At 40.1% G+C, this 21,932-nt stretch overlaps 1 protein-coding gene across 1 annotated transcript in view; it reads right to left on the bottom strand.

The window, feature by feature from the left end:
• Positions 1 to 21,932, bottom strand: part of acsl3a (acyl-CoA synthetase long chain family member 3a) — a 44,867-nt gene that overhangs the window by 8,385 nt on the left and 14,550 nt on the right. The window contains exons 3-10 of the mRNA XM_085130981.1: positions 21,673 to 21,850; positions 13,329 to 13,438; positions 12,622 to 12,760; positions 8,784 to 8,934; positions 7,582 to 7,705; positions 5,919 to 5,990; positions 713 to 852; positions 434 to 606 (exon numbers count right to left, since the gene is read on the bottom strand). Of these exons, the coding sequence (XP_084987107.1) occupies positions 434 to 606; positions 713 to 852; positions 5,919 to 5,990; positions 7,582 to 7,705; positions 8,784 to 8,934; positions 12,622 to 12,760; positions 13,329 to 13,438; positions 21,673 to 21,850 (1,087 nt within the window). The remainder of the gene's footprint in view (positions 1 to 433; positions 607 to 712; positions 853 to 5,918; positions 5,991 to 7,581; positions 7,706 to 8,783; positions 8,935 to 12,621; positions 12,761 to 13,328; positions 13,439 to 21,672; positions 21,851 to 21,932) is intronic.

Here is a 21,932-nt window from a genome sequence, read left to right as displayed (position 1 = left end):
GATCTACTGACTGATTGTTGCCAAATAGAATACAGGAATTTTACACTGAATGGGTTCAGCTCACATTAAAAATACTGATGACCTTGACCTCTGACCTTGACATGGGTTGAGGTCACAGAGATTTGAACTCATCTGAGATTTTTAACAGATGCACCTTTGGTATAAGCTTGAAAAATTACATCCGCTCGCTCTCGATTGATCAATTTTCATATTCATCAACTTGGGTGTCCATCCCATCCGCTCACTAGGTGGGGTGATGACAATACATCATCAGCCTTTTAGGGCTGAGGGGTAAAAATTAATGACATAAAATGTTTTAGTTTTTCTAATTTGTGAGTGGTTTGAAATTTTACACATTTCAAACTAAAATTATTTTACACATTACAAATCTTACAGTAGGCATGCCTACTGTAAGATTTCCATTTATGCTCACGCTCGCTAATGGTTCCAGCTCCACAGGTCTCCGTCAGGCCGTATCCTTGACCCACTGGGCAGCAGAAACACACATTCATGAAACGCTGCGTGGCTGCTGAGAGTGGCGCTCCACCTGAAAGCAACACCCGTGTCCGTCCTCCTAGCAGAGAGCGGACTTTCCTGAACACCAGTCTGGATGAACAAAGGAGGAAATACATGAAGAAATTATGACTTTTAAATATTCCTTGAGAGTCCAAGCTGCAAATGCAACAGTATTTGCTGATATAAGTCTCCATACCTGTCACACAGCGGTGTGCTGTATCCTTTGGCGAGCTGCTCCAGTTTGTAGTTGTATGCCAGAATGAAGAGTGTTCGCTGAACACAGTTCATCTCCTCGACCTTGGTCATCACGTTCTTATAGATACGGTCCATGATCTCCTGAAGTCAGGAGGCGAGACAGGGTGAAAAGAAAAAGAGCATTATTATGTAAAAGGTAACAATAAGAGCAACAGTTAAGATTGATACAGATACAGAGAAAACACTAAAATGATGGTTAAGAAATGTAATTTTTATATTTAACCTATAAGTGAACTTACAGCTGTGATTAAAGGTGATGATACTGGAGTCAGAGCAATGAAGACTTGTATGTATCTGAAGCAGAACCTGAGCAATGCTGGATTTTAGAGACCAGTGCAAGTTTATATGGTGAGAGTTTATTAAAGATTTTTTGGAAGCACGGAAAAGAATCCAGCCATTGTAAGTTGGAGCACGCTCTGCTGGACAGACTATGCGATGACACCGGTTCTAATGTTACCCTAAGCATGTTTTTTCAGCATCAATGTGCAGAAATGTTTGACATCTAAACCAACATATACACTGATAGCAATATCCCTGTCACAGGACGACAACAGGAGTTAACCTTCATGTTGGGTGGGCTTAGACATATGGTCCCTGCTTTGGAGGTTTTTAAACAAGACTAAACACTAATGTGTTCAAAACCCCCAAATCTCATATTTAAGCAACTTTATAAAAAAAAAAAAAAAAGATCAACACAAGCACACATGCACATGTGCTCCTCAAATCTGGTTTCATAACTATAAGGCTCCCCAATGGATATCTAATATGTTTCTCATTTCTATGTGACCTACAAAACTAAAAAAAACAAAACAAAAGCAAACCAGAAGAGGGAATCTCTCTTTGGAATAAACAAAACCATGTGGTAAACCCACTACTAACTGTGGCCCTAAACATTAGATTGTTTTTTTTATATTTATTTTTTGACATTTAGCCTTTGTTGGATAGGAAGGTAGGGAAACACAGTAGGGGGACAACACACAGGAAAGGATTGGAGCAGACTCAAACCCAGGCCCCTGCAGTGGCAGCAGCTCAACCAGGTGAGCTAAAGCAGCTCCTTCTGAGCTCCTTTGTTTAAAGTATAACAATATGCAAGATAAGCGACAAAGCAAAACATTTGGGACTTCCTTGGAACAGCTTTCACTGATACATTACAGGAGAATTATCACCAGAATGAGCATCTGTATTCATCTCTATTCTGATTTACACCAAGTTTCATCTCAAGTACTTTCTGAGCACCAAACAACAGACAGACTTAGAAATGAGCTGGTGAACATTAAGCAGCAGAGGATGCAGATATTTTTCCACAGGAGTCCAAGAACAGAGTAAAAAAAAGGAAGTATCACATTTCAATCTGCCTGGTGGCCAGAAACTTGGAGGTCCTAATGAATGCACGTTTCTCTGTTAATACTGGGTAACTAAGCCACTGTCAGTCATATCAGCTCAAACTATCTTCTTTCCAATGCCCTAAACGCCTTAGCCCAACATTCACAACAAATATCTTCTTTGCTAAAAACGGGCTGAAGTGGTACTAGGAACATGACGGTACAAGGAAGAGCCATGTCAATCATGGGAAGTGGTATCAATTTGTATTACCAAAGGGACTGTGGTGCAGAGAACAGAAACCCACAGATCAAGAGCACTTCATCATCTACATCAGTGTCGACAAAAGGCTGGACATGGTGAAATGGGGAAAGGGCACAAACAAACCCCCCTCCCACCAAAAAAACAATAAAAACCAGCTGGTCCTGTTGGGTTTGTGCATGTGTGTGTACGTGTGTGCATGAAGCAGTGAGAGAGGAAGTCGACACAGGATCCATGCAGCCGCCTGCTGTCATATCACAGCAAACAATTTGTATGTGTGTGCGTGTCGTGGGGATAACCACATGGGGCTTTCTCACGTTCTGTTTACAGCTGTGAATGGTTCCAGAAACTGGGGCCCTCTGGCCTTTACACTACGACCACTGGGAGATGGGGGGTGGGGGTGGGGGTGGGGGGTGTCTCCATGTGAGTGAGAGGGAGAGAAGAGTGCATCCTGTATTGAATACAACTAGCTCGTTAGATGACATTCATTTTCAGGCGTCTTCAGTATTGGCAATGGTCACAGTCAAACAACAAGATATGGGAAAACAAAATCCTGAATGGAGGAAAAGTACCGAGACGATCACTTTATCAATGTGTCTGCAGTCTGTTGACTTTTGAACAACTGGTAGGTTGGCAAATGTAACTTTTCAGCCTAATAATACAGTTAAAACAATATACATGTAAATACAGGGTGAACTTGGGCATCAAACTGGTAAAGTTTTTTAAAAAAGGAAAAGAACTTTGAGGCCACAATGTACACAGATTTGCTCTTTATGGAATGTCATATTAATTTGGAGCTTTTAATGCTTTCTTTTTTTCTGTTCTTTTTCCTTTCACATCTTTAATGAGGCAAAGAAAAGAAAAAAGGAATTGGCTGCATAAGTTTGAATTTCTCTTGGTTTTTCTCAAATTCTCTACACAGAATCAAAAGATTGCATAGATTGCTGTCCATGTATGATTGTAACAGGCAGTTTCTCGTTGCCAGCATAAAAATAATTTATTTCACAACACTCTTTCACTCACTCATTTCTGTCTGGGATTAATAAAATTCTGATTCTGATTAGATGCCTTCTGGAGAGACGTTTTATGGTGAGACAAGATAAAGACTTGGCTATGTGGCCACAATTATAAGAGATATGTGGAGGAGTAAAGGCGAGGTTTTCAGTGAGAAGCTCAACTTCTGAAAAACAACCCCACACCATAATCCCCCTTCCACCAAACTTGTACACTTTACCGTTCTCCTGGCAACCACCAAAACCAGACTCGTTCATTGGATTGAGAGACCGAGAGGTGTAATTCGTCACTCCAGACAACAGTGGTGGCGTGCTTTCCACCACTGCATCCAATGTTTTGCATTGTAATTGGTGATATAAGACTTGCAGGCAGCATCTCGGACATTGAAACCCATTCCATGAAGCTCTCTACACACTGTTCTTGAAGTAATTAGGAAACCACATGAAGTTTGAAGGTTTGTTGCTAACATCGCTCTGTGATTTTACTTGGCCTACCACTTCATGGCTGAGTTGTTCTTGATACCAGTTGCTTCCACTTTGTTATAACCCACTGCGCAAAGTGATGTTGGAGTGACATCTTTTATAAGTCATTTTTGGACCTGCAATTTTGGTCCACTGAAGGGGCTGTTTTGTAACACCAGGCATTCACAATGAAACAGGATACTTGATACTTAATGCAAATGCTCTTTTAAACTTATAAAACACACTGTTTCATAAGTTTAAGAGCAAAAGGAATTTAAACATTTTCTAAATACTCTAACCATTACTATTTTACATAGATTTCAACATATTTAATATTTCAACACATTTCAATAAATGACAGTTTTAACCTGGTTACAAACAAATGAGTTGATTAACTAAAATACTATTTATATTTGGACCGACAGACCCAATATAGACACGATCACACATCCACCAATCAGTGTTTAGCGGGAACACCTACAGCTGACTGTGGAACATTTAGTAGCAAGAAAATGTCACAACTGGACTTGTTGCACAGGTGGTATCCTATCACTATACCACGCTGGACTTCACTGAGCTCCTGAGAGCGAGCTGTTCTTTCACAAATGTTTGTAGAAGCAGTCTGCATGTAGAAGTGCTTGATTTTATTCACCTGTGACTAGAATATTGTACAAGTTTCCGTCCTAGAAAAAGAGCAATGAAGAAATAATTAAAAGCCCCCCAAATTACCACGACCTTTATGCCCATGTTGAGTGGATGTAAACCTCTGACCACAACTGTATGTGTCCACTTTTATTGACTACTTGAAGAAATAACATTTATCATACTATGGCTGTAGATATAGCTGTTATAGCTTTCTGAATTGAAGCATGGATTGGATTTTAAAGTATTCCAAAAATACTACAGTCTCCAAAACCAATTTCAGTATATGAATTTTGTAGAATGTCCCGGGAAGAGACACGTATCCTTTTGGAGTTGTGTCAGGATGAGCATCCAGCATAAAAAGATTCCAAATCAAGCATGTGGCGCTACCCGCTGTGACAATTCCTTGTGAATAAGGACGTGGTTGTAGAATGGGGGAAAATTAAAATACTGCAAGCTGGAAAATGCAAACTAAAAGACACTTTAACAGTAAAATATAATATAATTAAGACTTCTTTTGGACCTGTAGACACCCTGTTTCTCCATCATGACTGAGCAGAGTGCTAAATTTTGTTGACTCTGAGTATTTGTATGAATATCTCTCTGCAGCAAAGCACAATAAAACTACAACCAGAAGAACCTTCAAAAGCGTGAACACTTGGATTCGTTTGAAGTCATGTTTCAGGCCACAGTCTGAATTTTAGTCCATCATTTACTATCATTTTTTCCCCCCTTTTAATAATAATCACTTCATACACATCATACATCTACCTAGTAGCTACTAAATGTGGTTTTTGGTTTAGAGCAAATGGGGATGGGGGGTAGGTTTTTGGACTCTTTCACTTAAAACAGCCATCTGCAGCATTTCTACCAAACCAAAAGTTGAGTGTTGTAAAAGGAAGTGAAAAGACTCTGAAACAAACAACTTGTAGCTACAAATGACCTAATTTCACATTAAAGTTTTTATTTGCATTAACTGTGTAAAATGTTAAAAATGTCCACGTGATTACAGCAGCTTAAATTCTGACATATTCTGACTACCTTGGCGTGTTCTTTAATAAACAAACTGTAAAAATCTTTAAGCAAAGCCCATCTCGGAGTCCTTACTGCTGAAATGGATTAATTAGTAAAATTTACTTCAAAGACAAGCTGCACTAGGCAACCACAAAAATTCAACTTAGATCCCTGGGAATCAAACATTGTCTGGTGATTAAATGCAGCATTGACCATTGGTAGGATGTATTTACGTCAGACCAAGATCCAGCAGATCCAAGACTGCTGGACTCTATCACTGCTAGTCCATGAGTAAACCTTGTGCACAGGCCTCAAACGCAAGCCAGCAGCATTGTTTGACACACAGACTCAAGTCGAGTGAGTCAGTGAGTGATACTGTTATTGTTAATGGTAATGGTTCTCTAACACTATACTGGACAGTGCATTAAGACATACCGGGACCGCTGCCATCAGAGTGGGCTGGAGCATACTGGTGTCTCCTTTGCTTCCTTTCTTGATCTTTGTTGACTTAGGGTGGGAGAAAGAAACATCAATTGATAATTTAAATTATTACATTTGTAATTAGCTGTTACCTCATTTTGGGGGTTTGTTTCGCGCATATTCGGACTGAAATGATGTCTAAAAATCTACTAGGTCCAGCTATATACAGTCGTGAAAAAGTAAAAGTATCCCCTCTGTCCACTTTAAGGTTGTTTTTGTATCAGTACATAACAGAAAAATAATCTGATGCTTAGCAGGATCTAAAATTATTTAAATACAACCTCAGATGAATATGTTATATTGGTTCATTATTTATTTAACAAAAAGTATGCCCCCGCTGTTTCCACAGGAATTCAGAGGGTAAATAGCAAGCATGTCCTGCAACTCAAACGCATGCTTAGAACTGATCATCTGCAAGTATGAGCACCTCTATAAAACCAGACGTTTTGGCAGTTTGCTGGTCTCGAGTATCCACATGAGTGTTGACAGATGCAGTGGAGGAAAGACATCAGAAATGATCTTAGAAGAGTAATTGTTGGTGCTCATCAGTCTGGGAAGGGTTATCAGGTCATCTCCAAACTATTTGAAGTCCATCATTCTGCAGCGAGAAAGATTATTCACAAGTGGAAAACATTCAAGACAGCTGTCCATCTTCCCAGGAGTGGACGTCCCAGCAAATTCACCCCAAGGTCAGACAGAGCAATCCTCAGAGAAACTGCCAAAAAAACCCAAGAGCTATAGCTCAGACTCTACAGGCCTTTAACCCTTAAACTTCAGGTCAGTATAATTAGAAAGAGAAGTATTTTTTATTTGGAAGGGTTGTCAGGAGAAAGCCTCGCAACTAAACTTCCGCAACAATGTCCTTTGGACAGATGAGACCAAAGTGGAGATGTCTGGCCATACACAGCACAATCACCTTATATTACCTGTATACCAACTGTATAAGGCTTCATGATTTGGGCTTGTTTTTAAGCCACATGACCTGGGCACTCCTTGGATACCAAAGTATTCTACAGCCCTGTGTGAGGCCATCTGTTTTACAATTAAAGCTTGGCTAAAATTGGATCATGCAAAAGGATAATGATCCTAATTTCCGCAGCAAATCTAAAAAAAATGGCTGAAAAGAGAAAGAAATCAAGGCGCTGCATTGGTCCAGTCAAAGTCCAGACCTCAGCCTGACTGAAATACTATTGCTAAGAGCCCGGCGCATAAAGGTATCACAAACCTCAATGAACAGAAGCACGACTGTAAAGAAGAGTGGGCCGAAATTCCTCCACAATGATGTGAGAGACTGATAAAGTCGTACAGAACGTTACTGTTTCTAAACGAGGTTCTACAAGCTGCTGAATCATGATGTAGCCTTAGTTTTTCACACAATGCTTCTGCATGTTGGCTTAGTTTTTTGTTGAATGAATAATGAGACAGTGTAATATGTCGTGTGTTCTTATTCATCTGATGTGGTGTTTAAATAATTTCAGAACATGGCAAAGATGTCCTGATATATAAAATCTTAGAACAGACAAAGGGTGTACTTTCTTTTTCACCACTATATATTAAATATAAAATACATGAAAATCAACCAGAATGCACTTCAGATGATACAGATGAGAGGTTTTACCTGGTCAGCAAGAGTCTGAGGCGATGAATAGCCAATCCTACAGCCATGAGACACACATACGAGCTCTGCACTGAGCTCCAGTACATGGGCAAGAGGCAGGTAGCCGATGTAGGTGTCTTCTTCACTAAAAACACACGCAGACTTCAAAACCCCGATTTGATGTGTGCTATTAAATGTTTGAGACTACATGAAGTCTACATGAAGGTCTTAGGGTCATCCCATCTCAAGTCAGACAATTTTTAGAAGGCTTCCTGCTTCACCTTTATACAAAATATAAAAAACAAAAACTTTTTGTATATTCAATTCGAATTTGGTTGGTTGATTTGAGACGGAATGACCCTTTAGTGAAATTAATCAGGCATTAGTGGTCGTTTATTTCATCAAGCTGAATCAGTACTAAGACAAACTATTGCAAGTTATACATTAGTCATATTTTTATGATATATACTGTTTATGAGCTACATTTCCTTTGAGTTCAGCCTCACCTACTGAAAACATATTCATCTTAACTCAAGTAACAACCAAATTTTGGGGAAATTTCCATTTTAGTGAACATGTTGTACATTCAAGCCATGAATGAGGGGGAGATTTACATAGCCGTGTTACTTAATCCACAAAGGAAAGCCAACATTTTCATAAGATCGACTGAGACTGTCACAACTAAACCCCTTTAACCTCCATCCATCTCACCCTGACTCCTTTTCTCCCACATTGTTCCTCTACTCATACTAAACTCCCTCCCTTTTCTGTTTCCTCTCACTCCCATCTTAATCCCCAGAGACGGGTCATTTTCTCTTTTAATATAAGCAATTGAGCTGCATGATGATACCAGCTGAACAAGCATATTTCCCATAATGTTAGTTAAAATATTCCTTTGAAACATGAGAAACTTGAACATTGACCTCAGCTTAGTTTTGATTACAGACTTCCCGACTATTTCTTCTGCTTCCAGTAATCCAGTGCATCACACTCTTCTGTTAATGAACGAACCTAAATGGCATGTTCTAATCTGTATGTTTGCTGGCTGGTGATTCTGCTTGGACGTGTAGCAGAGGAGATAAGCTGCTTTGGAAAGTGAATTTCCCTGCAAAACTGCCTCCATATTTTACAAACAGATGAGTCAAAAATCATCACATTTAAAACCCAAAACTATTAGACCATACCCCGGGGTGTGATATAATAAGCACGTTTGAGGTCTTTACCACAGGTTGGGAATCCTCTCGGCCATTCCTGTAATCCCAGCGATGATGTTGCTGTGGGAGATCATAACGCCCTTTGGAATGCCTGTGGATCCGCTGGTGTACATGATGACTGCAATGTCCGAGGGCAGCGGGGCCTTGTACTCACGTGTTGCTGGAATGTCAACAGAGAAAGCCCCAAAACATACACACTCAATGTGGCAGAACTGGATTAATGGTTTATAGCACAAAAATGAACCAATTTTTAAACAATCCCCAGAAACACAGTTCATTTGTTGTGTGTGTGCTGGCTAAAAAAGTCTTTTTGTATGTAGGAAAAACCCCATGAGAGTCAAACACACAGAAAGGTTAAATGGTTATCTCAGAAATTAAATAACCTAATTTCAACTAAGGAGGTAACACATCTGGCACAATGCAGAGTTTAAATAAGTGCGTTCGCCAAAAACACCATTTGCACGTGTTCATTCATCTTTTCTCTTTCTCATGTCGTTTGCTGCTGTCTGTCCTTTCTTATCTATTCTCTTCTCCCTCCTTACACTCGTCCTTATGCTCGGTTGTTCTTCTTTAATCATGGTTGCCCCTTTTTTTTAAACTATTTGAGCTGTGTCTATTTGATGACAAGTATGTTAACAGTATGGTGTGTGCAGACTTTAAAAACTGTGTGTAGGTCCAAATCTTCTTTCAGGCCAACATATTTGCGTGAGAATGATTTTCTAGCGGTCACGTGGCGTGCACAAGGCTGAGGGTGAATGTTGGCATAAATTTTAGATTTTCGGTCCTCAAAAAAAATGTCGCCGAGTAACAGATGTTACACATCGGCTAGTCAAGTATTTATGATCATCTTGATGATTTGACACCAGATGCGATTAGCACTGGCTAAGACAAACACTGTACGGTTATATATTGTAGTGACCTGTCAATCACAGTGCTGACCTGTCCAAAGAAACCAGGCTTCTTCTTCTTTTTTTATCCTTTTTTGAATACAGAAACATCATTCTGTGTTCAATAGGATTTAAAACTAGTGATTGAATCTGTGAAATGATTAGGAAATGATTTGATGAGGACATAGAGGAATTAAGAAGTAGGATAATTTTCCATAAACTATAGAACTTCCTGGTTTCCAACTTTTACCAAGAACTGTGCAACTGCATGTGTTTTACTGGCTACTGCAAAGAGTTGGTATATTCCTTGACATTGCACTGTAGCAAAAGTTGTGCATGACTTTTTTTATGCATTCAGCACAGTCAGGCTGAATGCGGCCTAACACAGCTTCCCTTTCCACCCATGATTTCAGTTGCAGTCTGTTTTTTCATCACTGCCTCCCAGCAGGTAAGGTTAACAATCAAAACATGTGATTAAGTACAAGAAAAGCTGCTGTGAATGTTTCTTTACATCAAAGAACACAGCAGATAAAGGCAGTGAAAAAGACATAGACAGCATCTAGACAGCAGAGCACAATATGATGAATCTCTTGCCTTCTGATCCCTCTCTTGAACTCCTACGGTCTGAATAAATAAGTAAAGAGCAAGTCAGTTTCCAGCGGGACAGAACCAGTTGGGAAACAAGAGATTGGGTTTTTTCCGCTTTCTGTCGAGAACAAAAACAGATCTAAGAGGCTCAAGCTCAGCAGGCACTGACAAACCAAAGGATGAAGTAAAGTGCATCACAGTCACAAGGGCAGACATCGCTTCTCTCCCTCCAGAGACCTGGATATGAGGCGTGTGCACTAAGAAAGCTGATGTCATGTGAAGTTAATAGCGCCATGTGTAAACATGACCCTCGCCTATATCCCAGCGCTCTATCCTCCCTTCCTACTTCCTTCTCCCTTTATCTGCACATGACTCTACCAGCTAGACATGTTTTGGGTCAGTCAGTTCAAGGGGCCTCAATAAAAAGTGAAGATGGGTGATGGCCTCTTCCTTATCTGTGCGCTAACTGAGCATGCACGGTATCAACCTTAATCTGACACAGATGTTAGCACTTCCTTCTTCACATGACCTAATGGGCCAGATACCAATCTGCCCCCACTCCATACCCCCAAGAAACAAGCCCTGACTATTTCATTTATTTGAGAGGAAGAGATGGCTACGTCCAAAAGCCTGAAAGATTAAAACACATGTGCTGTGAACGGTAGTGTTTTAGGACCTCTTAGTTGGAAAGTTGCTTCTCTTCAAGGCGCTCTGCTGTTTGTTTGTTTTTTTGTCTTTTACAAGTTATAACAGCACTGCCTGCTAATAGATTTGTTTCATTTGCTTTTATTCACTTTAAGCTTGTAACAAGTGTGTTGTAGGTTGCTTCTGCTGCCCCCAAGTGGCCAACTGTCATTTTATTAGGTGATGATGTTGATGAATACACTTTTAAAAGAAAAATAATTAAATGTGTATATATAACTCAATAAACGAAATAGACATTCGGTTTTGAAAATCTGTATCCATGGGAAAACAGGAGCACTGCAAGCTGCTGTCTGTGTCCCAAGTGGCACAGGGGAAAGTTTGGTTTCCACCAGAAATGCTGCCAGATCCATTAACAGAGCGCTGCTTAGTCACAGAAACCACACTAGCAAAGTTAGGACAGCTGTGTGGTGTAGGTGTAGCTCTCTTTGGACTTGAGCTTGGCTGTGACCTCAGAGGAAAACAAAAATGAAGCGGCAGTTCTGCAGTTCTTCTAGTCAGGCTGCATCCAAAAGAGAGTCAGTCCCTGTATGTTAAAAAGTATGTTTAGTGCCTGATACTGGAGTGTAAGGATAGTTTCCTCTTCAAAACAGCCACAGAAGTGGTGGATGCTTGGACTGACAGGTGTGGACAGTGGCAGCTACACCTGACTGATCTCTGCTAGGCCTCATGAACACTGATTGAAGTCACTGAACTGGACCCTTCAGCTGTGTTTGTGCTGCTGGAGCCTTTTGGAGCTTTTGCAGTGGAATTATCTGACAAATAATATGGTGTGTTGTGTGCTGCTGACCATTCAGCTTAACAGTGAGATCAGGGCAGTGGCTAAATCAAGCTTTTTCCAATTGAGGCAGCTGGCCAAAACAAAGCCGACTGTTTCCAGGCTGATTCTGAAATCACTGTAGCCTCACTCCACTGTCTGCCCTAACATTTTAGGATTCATTTTAAATGTCTTTTCTTCCCCTTTAAAGGCCTCATTGGTCCTTCCACAACTCTCTGAGCTCCTGCATTCTTTTGCACCCACCCGTTTTCATCTGATGAACTGCTCTTGAGTGTGCTTAAAACTGTTGTGGCTCCCAGAATGTGGAATGATCTGCCTTTGCACATTAGACCGGCCTCTGTCTGATTTTTAAAGCTCTTCTTTCAATCTTTTCTTCTATTCAGTGACACCTTATAAAACTTTATGACTTGTATTTTATTTGCTTTAGTGTATGACTGTTGTTCTTCTCATATTTTGTGTCTTTTATTTATTTCTGTTAAAAAATATTTACACCGTACTTCTAAAGGCTTTTAAGAGTTTTATTTTTTTGTCAAACTGTAGTTAAGGCCACAATTTTGGATTAAAATGCCTCCTTAGAGCTCCAAAATCCTTCATTGGAAAATGGCATTTTGCCATAGTGAAGTAACGTGGAAAATATTAAACACTACATAGATCTGGTTACACTGTTAATGTCCTGCAAGAAAGTGCTTTATCTCAAGTGGAGTGTGGTGACTTTAATTGTCACTGTGACTCACCATGATACACGAAACTGTAGAGAAAACCTTTTTCTTAATGGGCAAGCAGCTAAATACTTTTTTAATGTTTTAAAACGGAGCAATCCTAATTCTGTGAGTCATGAACTCTTGAAAGCAAACTTCACATAAATCAATGAACAGACACACACAAAACCTACCATTCTCATGCCTGGCTCCCAGCTTCTGAACCGCAGCCATGTTGTGGATGCTGATGCCACGTGGATAGCCGGGCCACGCGGTCGGTGTATTGTCCACTACAATGATGTGCTGCAGCCTTGGAACGTCTGTTAGGATGGCCTGACACACACACACACACACACACACACACACACACACACACACACACACACACACACACACACACACACACACACACACACACACACACACACACACACACACACAACAAACATGGCATCTTGATATATGTTGTTTCTATATTGACAAAACATAAATAGTGGGTTTTTCTGGGAACAAGTGAACAAAGGAACATTCTCTTTATGCCGCCTTAATAAAAATGGAAAGATGAAATGCAGGCGCACTGCTTGTCTTGGCACTGAACCTGGCCAAAACATGCCAAAGCAGTCGGCACGTGTCTTCTAACATTTACAACTCTGTTATGGGACGCTGCAACCTCTCTGTTCCTGCAGCGCTGAACATTGTGTTCTCTCTGATTGAAAACTTTGGCTCCGACGTTTCCTCAGTAGATCAGATATATGAGATATTTGTCCACACAATGATGTTTGTCATTGTAATGTTCTCTGCTTTATACGGTTTGGTCTAGTAGTTTCTTATACTTTGTGATGAAAAATAAATTTCCTGTGAAAAAAGATTTGCAGAGAGAATTTACTCTGTGTATTCTAACCTTGAGTCTGGTCTCCAGAAGCTCCCTGCTGGTGATGATGTGGGTCACCTGAGTCTCATTCAGCCCGTGGGCAATGGCGGGACCTCCCAATGTGGAGTAAATGGTGACCACTGCAACCCACAGGGACACAGAAAAGGCACATTAGAGTATAACAGACTAAAACATTAATGGCCCCACAGGCAAATTTGCTTTCCACATAGTAGTCCAACAAAATAAATACATGCATATACAGAGGACGTACAGGACCCATATCCAAATGTACTCATCTGCCACTATGAAGCGTGAGGAAAAGGTGGACTTAATGTGATGTGCAAGAGGCAGGATGGGCTGTTTATCTAAACTGTGTTAATTCAAGACAAGCCTGTCTGTGTGTGAACACAGTGACCGCGCAGACATGTGAAGATGGACCATGTACGTGCTGACTGTCTACAATCCTCAGTGTCCCTGATTTAGGCCCCTCTCACTCAGATGAGCTCTTCAGGCACCTCCAGAGGCTGCTGCTAAAGCTTCTGAGCCAAACGGCTCTCGTTGCATGATAAGTACTCTTTGGGGGATATAAACAAGTACTGATGTTTGAGAGGGTTTACTGTTTTGACTAAGTGCATATGTCTAATGAAGCACTATGTGGTTGCATGAATGCATGCACTCAGCAAACTAGGGTTAGCGTTTCAAGCCGTCCTTTAAAACCAGATATTGACTCTTGCCTCATGGCTCATATGTTATGGATATGATCTACTTTGGTTACACAACATTGTGCTTCTTTGGGAAGACTTGATCTGAAGACTGATCAAACTCTGAACACCCAAATGATGCACCTATATGTGCTTGTTTAACATCTTTATAAAACTGCATTTTGGAACCAGAGGTGTTTGTATGGGGTCGACTATGTTGACTCTGTACAGACGTTCTTCACGTTCTTTGTGCTATCTGCATGTGCATGAAGGATCATGTCATTTTTAAACAGGAAACGGCATTAGCCCGATTTACTGCCACAAATTTAGAAGCTTTTGACTTTCTAAAATATCACTGGATGTTTCAGCATTATGATTTGCCTTGAAGGGAATAAAAAGGATCAAAGGGACTCAAAACATGACAAAAATATCCCCAGATCATAAGCACAACTGAGTATGTAGTTTAAATTCCCAAACGCAGATCATAAAGTTTTTAAGTGAATTATGTTTATGTGCTTTTACAAAACTTCACAGCAGAAGAAAGTTTAAAAAAGGTTTTCTCTTCTCTACTTGGGGCAAAAAAACATGGTTTCCCTAGAGAAGTATAATCAAAAAGGGATAAAAATCACAACATTAAAAAAAACCTTATTTAAATTTGGACAATTTCCCTTCAATCTTCTTATGCATGTCTGATTGGCTGTGTGTGTTATATGTTCACACCATACCAAATGTTCACCATATGTATTGACATTTTAATCCTCCACAACTAAAATACAGACAATAAAACCTGACTTCACTATCCATATGATTCCTACAATTGTTTTTCTTTTACTTAGCTAAAAGATATAAATCGCTGTATGCATAAGCAGATATTCCAAATTCATTGGTATCCTATGCTTTCATTATTAGTCACTTCAATTATATCACTTCAATTTCCCCTTCTCTTTCCCCTCACCCCCATCTCGTGACAGCAGATGGCTGCCCCTCCCTGAGCTTGGACCTCTTAGAGGTTTCCTGCCATCACCTAGTGCTTGCTCATGACTATTGGCAAGTTCTCTAATGTTATAGTCTTTTCCTTATGTTATTAAGGTGACTGCTGTCGTGATTTAATTCTAAATAAATTCAATTGCTTGACTCAAAGTTATTGTGGGACTCGCTCGCATTGTGTCACTAATAGGGGTGGGTTTTTATAATCGATTTATCGATTAAAATCGATTCTGGCTTGGATTACGTAAAATCGATTCATTAAAATCCTGAATCGATTTTTTAATATAAATTTATTTTGCCCGAAATGCCAGAATCTCAGGTGAAATCTCACAAAATTTCAACAACCACCAAACAGCTAAAACAGTAAATGAGAGCAGGAACACGGATTCTGCACAAAGACTTAAACACACAGCGCAGCCCGCGGATCAGAATCAGATGTCGAATTTCTCACAGTCGGGGCTGAAAGCCGACAGCCCGCTGATTCTGATCTGTCGGCGGGTCCGCGCTTTGTGTTCACGCCCTTTATGCGCTGATTGTAAAGCTGTTAGTTTGATGTCTCTCCAAACAATATTGACCGAACCAGCAGCAAAAGAAGATCCAAACTACACTTCACATAAACAAAGTCATGTATTCACTCTGACTTTTACTGTTTTGCTTCTACCATGATGCACAGCTCTCTCTCTCTCTCTCTCTCTCTCTCTCTCTCCCCCCCTCTCTCTCTGTATGGTTTTCTGCATTATTTGCTTGCTTGTTACGCACAAGTCTACCTTTGTTTACAGCGCTATCGGCCGACTTTTTTTTTCTTTCCGTTTTATATACTTCCGAAAAGAAAACCTAATTTCTGCTGTTCAATGCTGAACAAATTTAAACTTTTTAAAATTATGCAAAATGCAAAATGCTTAGCCATGTCTCTAATAAAACCGCTGTAACTTCAGAGGTAATGTTCATATGTTGATTAATGGTTTTCTTTCGTTTTTGATATACTGCAGAATATTTTTATAAAATCCCAGGCCAGGAAAAATCACCTTCATGTGTTTCTGTGTTTTATCTTCAGCTACTTTGACACAAAGGCATCTGCTGTGGCTCACACCACAAAAGGAAGCTGACACACGCAAGACTTTAAAGTCTTGCGTGTGTCAGCTTCCTTTTTATAGATACAAAAATATGTAAATGTACTAATCTGAATTATAATATTTCTGACTGTCAAAATTTTCCATATTCAAATCGAAGTGAATCGAATCGAATTAAATCGAATCGTGGATCGAATCGATTCTGGACCTTGTGAATCGGAATTGAATCGATTCTAGAAATCAGTGACGATACCCAGCCCTAGTCACTAATGGTTATTTCACCTGTTGACACCACATGTTGCAGAATTTGCTCTCTGTTTGCTTCTAGTCTCTTCCTGCACGGACCCCCCCCCCTTCAAGTTTTTACACTAACAGTACTGATTTTGCTTCATGTCCAGCCTGCGATTATTATTCAGCCTGGTGTCTCACTGAAGTACTTAACAGGTACTAACATAATTGTGATTGACTTAATTGTTTGCCTCGAATTTTCTTCATTCTTATGATTTAAAAAAAAGCTTTTGCTGCATGTCCTTGTTGTGACTGATTCCCTGAAACTTAATACATTTTATAAAAACTGCAATTATTTCTTCCTCACATTAGACAGGATGCACATTTACACAGAAAAACTGAAAAAAACATAATATAATTAGCGCTCAGCTGAAGAATGTGTTTGTTTTAAAAGATGAGAGCAGGAGACAAAAAAAAAACAGAGGAAGGAAAGAAGGAGAAAAAAGTAACAAGAGGAAACAACAGTAGATACACTCACGGCAACAGAAGCAGGCTAGCACAGAATAACATAGTCTGCAACCCTGCGTCCCAGCTCTGACACAGACACAGGGTTTATGGGACAGGGATTTGTGACATCAAAATCTTGCGTCATGGAGCTCCAACACTTCCTGCGCTGCTGCTGTGTGCGGGTGAGAAGGAGAGCCATGACACCTCCAGCCGTGAGATCTAAACATTCAATGTGGCCCAAGCTTAACACATACACACACTGTCACACACTAAATGTCAGTACAGGAAGCTTAGCAAACATCCAGATTCCACTAAGTAGCAACAAAGTGGAGTCTTTTTTTTAGTTTGATACAACAAATGACATCTTGAAAGAGAAGCCTGTCCTTGACTCTGCGAGGTGGAGCTCTGCTGTGCAGCTGATGCTTGTGATACACCTTTTATGTCACTTATATACGGTAGAGTAGACAGCTCACAAAAGTTGGCCTTCTGAGCCAATGTACAGTGAATATGAAGTACAATGCAAACATACGCACACACTAAGTATGTGAGTTCACTGGGGGCCTTTGGCTGACTCCTTGATGCCTCTGTCAACATCAGATGCTCACGTAGACTCTCTCACCCCTCTTCTGACGCCATTGGCCCTCACTTGTCTTCTTCTCCTTCCTCCCCTCTGTTTCTTCCTCTGCTGCTCTTTCCAACCTTTAAGGCCTCTGTGTGCTGTCCACTGCCCCTGGCTTTTCCACTCTCCCACTGTTTGTGTTTGCATCAGAGGAAGATGAAATATAAAGATGCTTTCTTGGCTTGCGTGGCTGTGTCTTTTATGAGAATGACAGTTTAATGGAGCTTAAATTAAAGCGGATAGCCCAAACAAAAGAGTCCTTTATGGGTAATCAAAAAGATTTAACGAACTGCCGTTGAAGCTTGTGATGAATAAAAGGTGCTGCAGTCTTTGCTATGGAACATATTAAAGAGTAAATCATGCTGAAGCCCACAGCTGCTTTGCTCTCTCTGATTATTAACGTTTATATTCAGAGCAAGAGAAGATCTTTGCTTTGCTTTTCTTTCTTCCAAGTAATCCTCGCTGGCTTTTATTGTCGTGATTCTTGACGTTCCCAGAAACACACATTAAGAAGCTAAATCAGCTTCGCCTAACACTGAATGATTCATTCAGTGGAAGAAATGAAAAACTACACCGAACGAACCACTTTCCATTACACAAGACACGTTTTTGCTAAGTGTATGAGTGCCGTACAAGTACAAACACCATTCGTGTATAATTTTTTTTTTTCAAAAATGTACTCTTGTCAGCGTTGGCGCATCTTTTCCTAACAAGAACTCTGGAAAACGGATGGGGAAAAGAGAAAGCACCAAAGGAGGAGAAATGGGACACTTATATAACGCAGAAGCAGAAGGAACAAATTGACCTTCTTCTGTCTCAGCTGGGCCCTCCATGTTACAAGTTGTCCGCTAACATGAAACCACTAACATGCAAACACACACAAACACATTTTCAAACACACACACACACATGCACACACACAAAAATGGCTATAAATCTGCCACATCCAGACTTATTTAGAGCTACTCAGAGGGAAAGACCAAAAGGAAGAGAATACAGAGAATACAAACCATATAGCCAAAACTGGAAGCACATGATAATGTACAAAATATCTGTATGTCCGTGAAAAAAGCAGATCCATTTGTCAGCCTGTTTTACTGTAGGCACTCTTACTTTTCAAAAGATACTCTTCATTAGGACTTTTTACTGTAACACCTATGAATACATCAAACACCTTTTACTTGGGGAATGACAAAGTTACACGGCAGGTAGCTGCGGCTTACAAGTGTAGAGTGGGTCAGATACTAAATGAAAGGTTAAAGGGTTCGATTCCTGGCTCATTCAGTCTATGGGCCAAAATTTGATAATGATAATGATGATAACAAAGCATCTAAAGGCATAAAATAAAAGTGCTGCATGTGTGAATGAAGCTTGTAGTAGAAAAGCAATACAACTACAAGTCAGTTTATAAGTATAGTTGGAATTGTTGTGGGAACAAGGTTGGTATATTATCTAAAATAAAACATTTAAGTTCCCTAATAAAATTATCCAGGATGTGTTACAATTTGTGTCTGAGTGCCTCTGGTGCATGTCTATTGATACTGGGATGTCTATTATGAGCCAATCAGTCCCTCATGTGAACGTGGTCCAGCAGTTTCCCACGTCACGAGTCTGTTTATTGCTTTCATACCATTCTATTGAGCCTACTTTATTTATTGCTTCTTTCTTTTGTTCCTGGATTTAAAAAAAACTGTAGGAGTAATGGAAAAAGATCCACACAACAGAGCACTGCAATATTTTGTTTGGCAATATTGTATCCATACAGGGACACCGAATATCAATATTTAAAAAAAAATAAGTTCAACTACTCTAAAAAAAAAAATACTACGATCGAGAGAGCTCACCCCCTTCACCACACTGCTGAGATAACATTATCTAATAAAACTTGAAACACACTGGAAACACTGGAAACAAATCTTCCTCCTAAGAGCTCAGTCACACAAGTAAAATAGGACAGCAACCGCCTTTCATCTCCAAAAAACAAACTGGTGGCTGCTTTTTTTTCCCACATTCTGTGACTAAGGCTACGTTCACACTGCAGGCGAAAGCGCATCAAATCTGATTTTTTTTGACCCTATGCGACCCATATCCGATCATGGTGTGACAGTGTGAACGGCACAAATCCGATATTTTCAAATCCGATCTGGGTCACTTTCGTATGTGGTACTGAATCCGATACATATCTGATGTTTTAGAAAGCGACTGCTGTGTGAATGGTCATGTTGCATTAAATCCGTCTTTTACGTCACTGACACAAGACAGACGGCAATTATCAGCTCCAGAGAAGCGCCCGATAAGACATCGCGAACACATTTACATTATTATGTAAATAATAAAATAACTTAAAGCAAAAATTGGGAAACGTGAAGTCCGAAGTCTTTATATTAAGGGCCATCAGTCAAACAATGCTGTTTGCTCTGGGTCTAAACAGAGCGCGTTGTGTGTGACGTCTTCTTTTGCGCATGCGGGCCGCTTTCAGCATTCACACTAGAGAGCATTTGCTGTCGCATTTTATTTGTAGTGTGAACAAGCAGACAAAAAAATCGGATTTGATCAAAAAATCGGAATTGAGCATTAAGACCTGCAGTGTGAACGTAGCCTAATTATGGCTTGTGATGGTTAAATGGTTGCCCAGAGTTGAGGCTGTTGCACACTCATGGCCGCTTATGATCACAAAGTGATTGCACCCGAGCACAACTCAAGTGGACTCAACTCAACTGGCTGCCAGCTGGTTGTATTGTTGTTATGTTTCTGTAGAATACAAATGTTTCAGAGTGCAAATGTAAATATTAAATGCAAATTTCTGTCTATGTAGAGAGCAACAGGTATGTGTTTTTTGATGCTTTATTGCAGTTAATTGTTGTATTATCAGAAATAAATAGGATATAATTGTCATAAATTGACCCCATACAATTGCAGACAGATATGTGAGTAATATATCAGACTGTTATCAGATGGATTCCATTTTATGGGAACATGTATTGCAGTTTTAGTGACAGTATTGGTATGCTTGAATATCTTATTTTTCAGCAAAAAAATAACTGAAGTGAGAAAACATGATTAATCACAATATATATTACTGAAATACTCAGCATATCATGAGTTAAGTATTGTGATAATAGTGTATCATTAGGTGTCTGATGATTCTCACCTATAACCTCTTCCCTGTATTTTTATGTACCTGACTGGGTTTGTAATTTTAAGCTGATGCCTCCTGTGTCCCACATCTGGGCTCGCCTACTTCTGAAATAACACTGAACTGAGGAGGCTTTAACTTCAGCTCTGGACATACTGCTATAAGGGTGGATTGTAGGCTGAATGTCAGTTAGCATTTGTCACAAGTAACACCAAGAAAAACTAACAGTACCTGACAGCAGCTCGGGCTGCACTGGCAACAGGACCCAAAATAACACACAACACACACAGACACACGCTCCTCTCCATTACACATCTGTATACAGTGGTCCCTCGCTATATCGTGGTTCACTTTTCGCAGCCTCGCTGTTTCGCTGATTTTTTTTGGTGCAATTTTGCATGTTTTTTTTTGTTTGTTTTTTTACAGCACATTGTGTTCTGCATCCTGATCGGCTGTAGACCATTTTCATTCAGTCTCGTGCCGTGTCTCCTATACAGTACAGAATGCATCCAGCTTGTCAAATTTAAATCTTCTGCTAGCAGAAGAAAACAAAAACAACAGTGTTGACGTCAAAGGATTATAAGGCGCATTAAGCGAAACCAAACAGTCGGATAAGTCAAACTTTACTCAACTCATTCTTCTTGCTTCCTCTACTTCCGTACCATTGATTCATTAATGTTGTATTCTCTCGCAGCTGCTCTATTCCCAGGGTCTGGGCCTGAAAACAGAGTGTGATCTTTGGTTTCATTCTATAATACTGGATGTATTTTTCTTTGAGAGAACTTTGAGAGTGTTTAAACAAGAGAGAAACGTGTGGAAAATGTCGATGCCTGTCTGAGAAAAGTATATAAAGTGTGTAGTGAGGGATTTTACAGCCTTGCAACAACTATAATAATTGTAAAAAGTTCGCTACTTCGTGGATTTCACCTATTGCGGGTTATTTTTTAGAACGTAACACCCGTGATAAAGGAGGGACCACTGTAGTGTAAAGGAGGGCAAATGGAAAGTCCATATGAAACAAAAAGATGTATAGTAGTATAGAGAGATCAATGTTTCTGTCCTTGTGTTAGCATTATGTATGCAATGTTCGCCGCATGTTTAAGTCCTCAGAGAAACCTGGACTTACATGGGAAGTTGTATGTGAAACAAGCCTGGGCAGCTATTATCCACTCTGCTCGTGTCTCACAGAAGATAGCGATGTTGGTTTTAGGCCGCTGCCCCAACGCCGCCAGACCGCTGCCCAGATGGGAGGCTGCAGTGAGGGTGTCCTTGTAGGAGAGCCAGCGGTACTCGCCCAGAATTACCTGCAGGGGTGTTGGAAAGACGGGAGGCCGGAGAAAGACGCATAAATATCTTGCTGTCAAGTAAGAGAAAACTGTTTCCAGT

This window comes from Neolamprologus multifasciatus, chromosome 14 (genome assembly GCF_963576455.1).
Source record: "Neolamprologus multifasciatus chromosome 14, fNeoMul1.2, whole genome shotgun sequence".
Taxonomy (NCBI): Eukaryota; Metazoa; Chordata; class Actinopteri; order Cichliformes; family Cichlidae; genus Neolamprologus; species Neolamprologus multifasciatus.
This window is presented reverse-complemented; position numbering and strand designations above follow the sequence as displayed.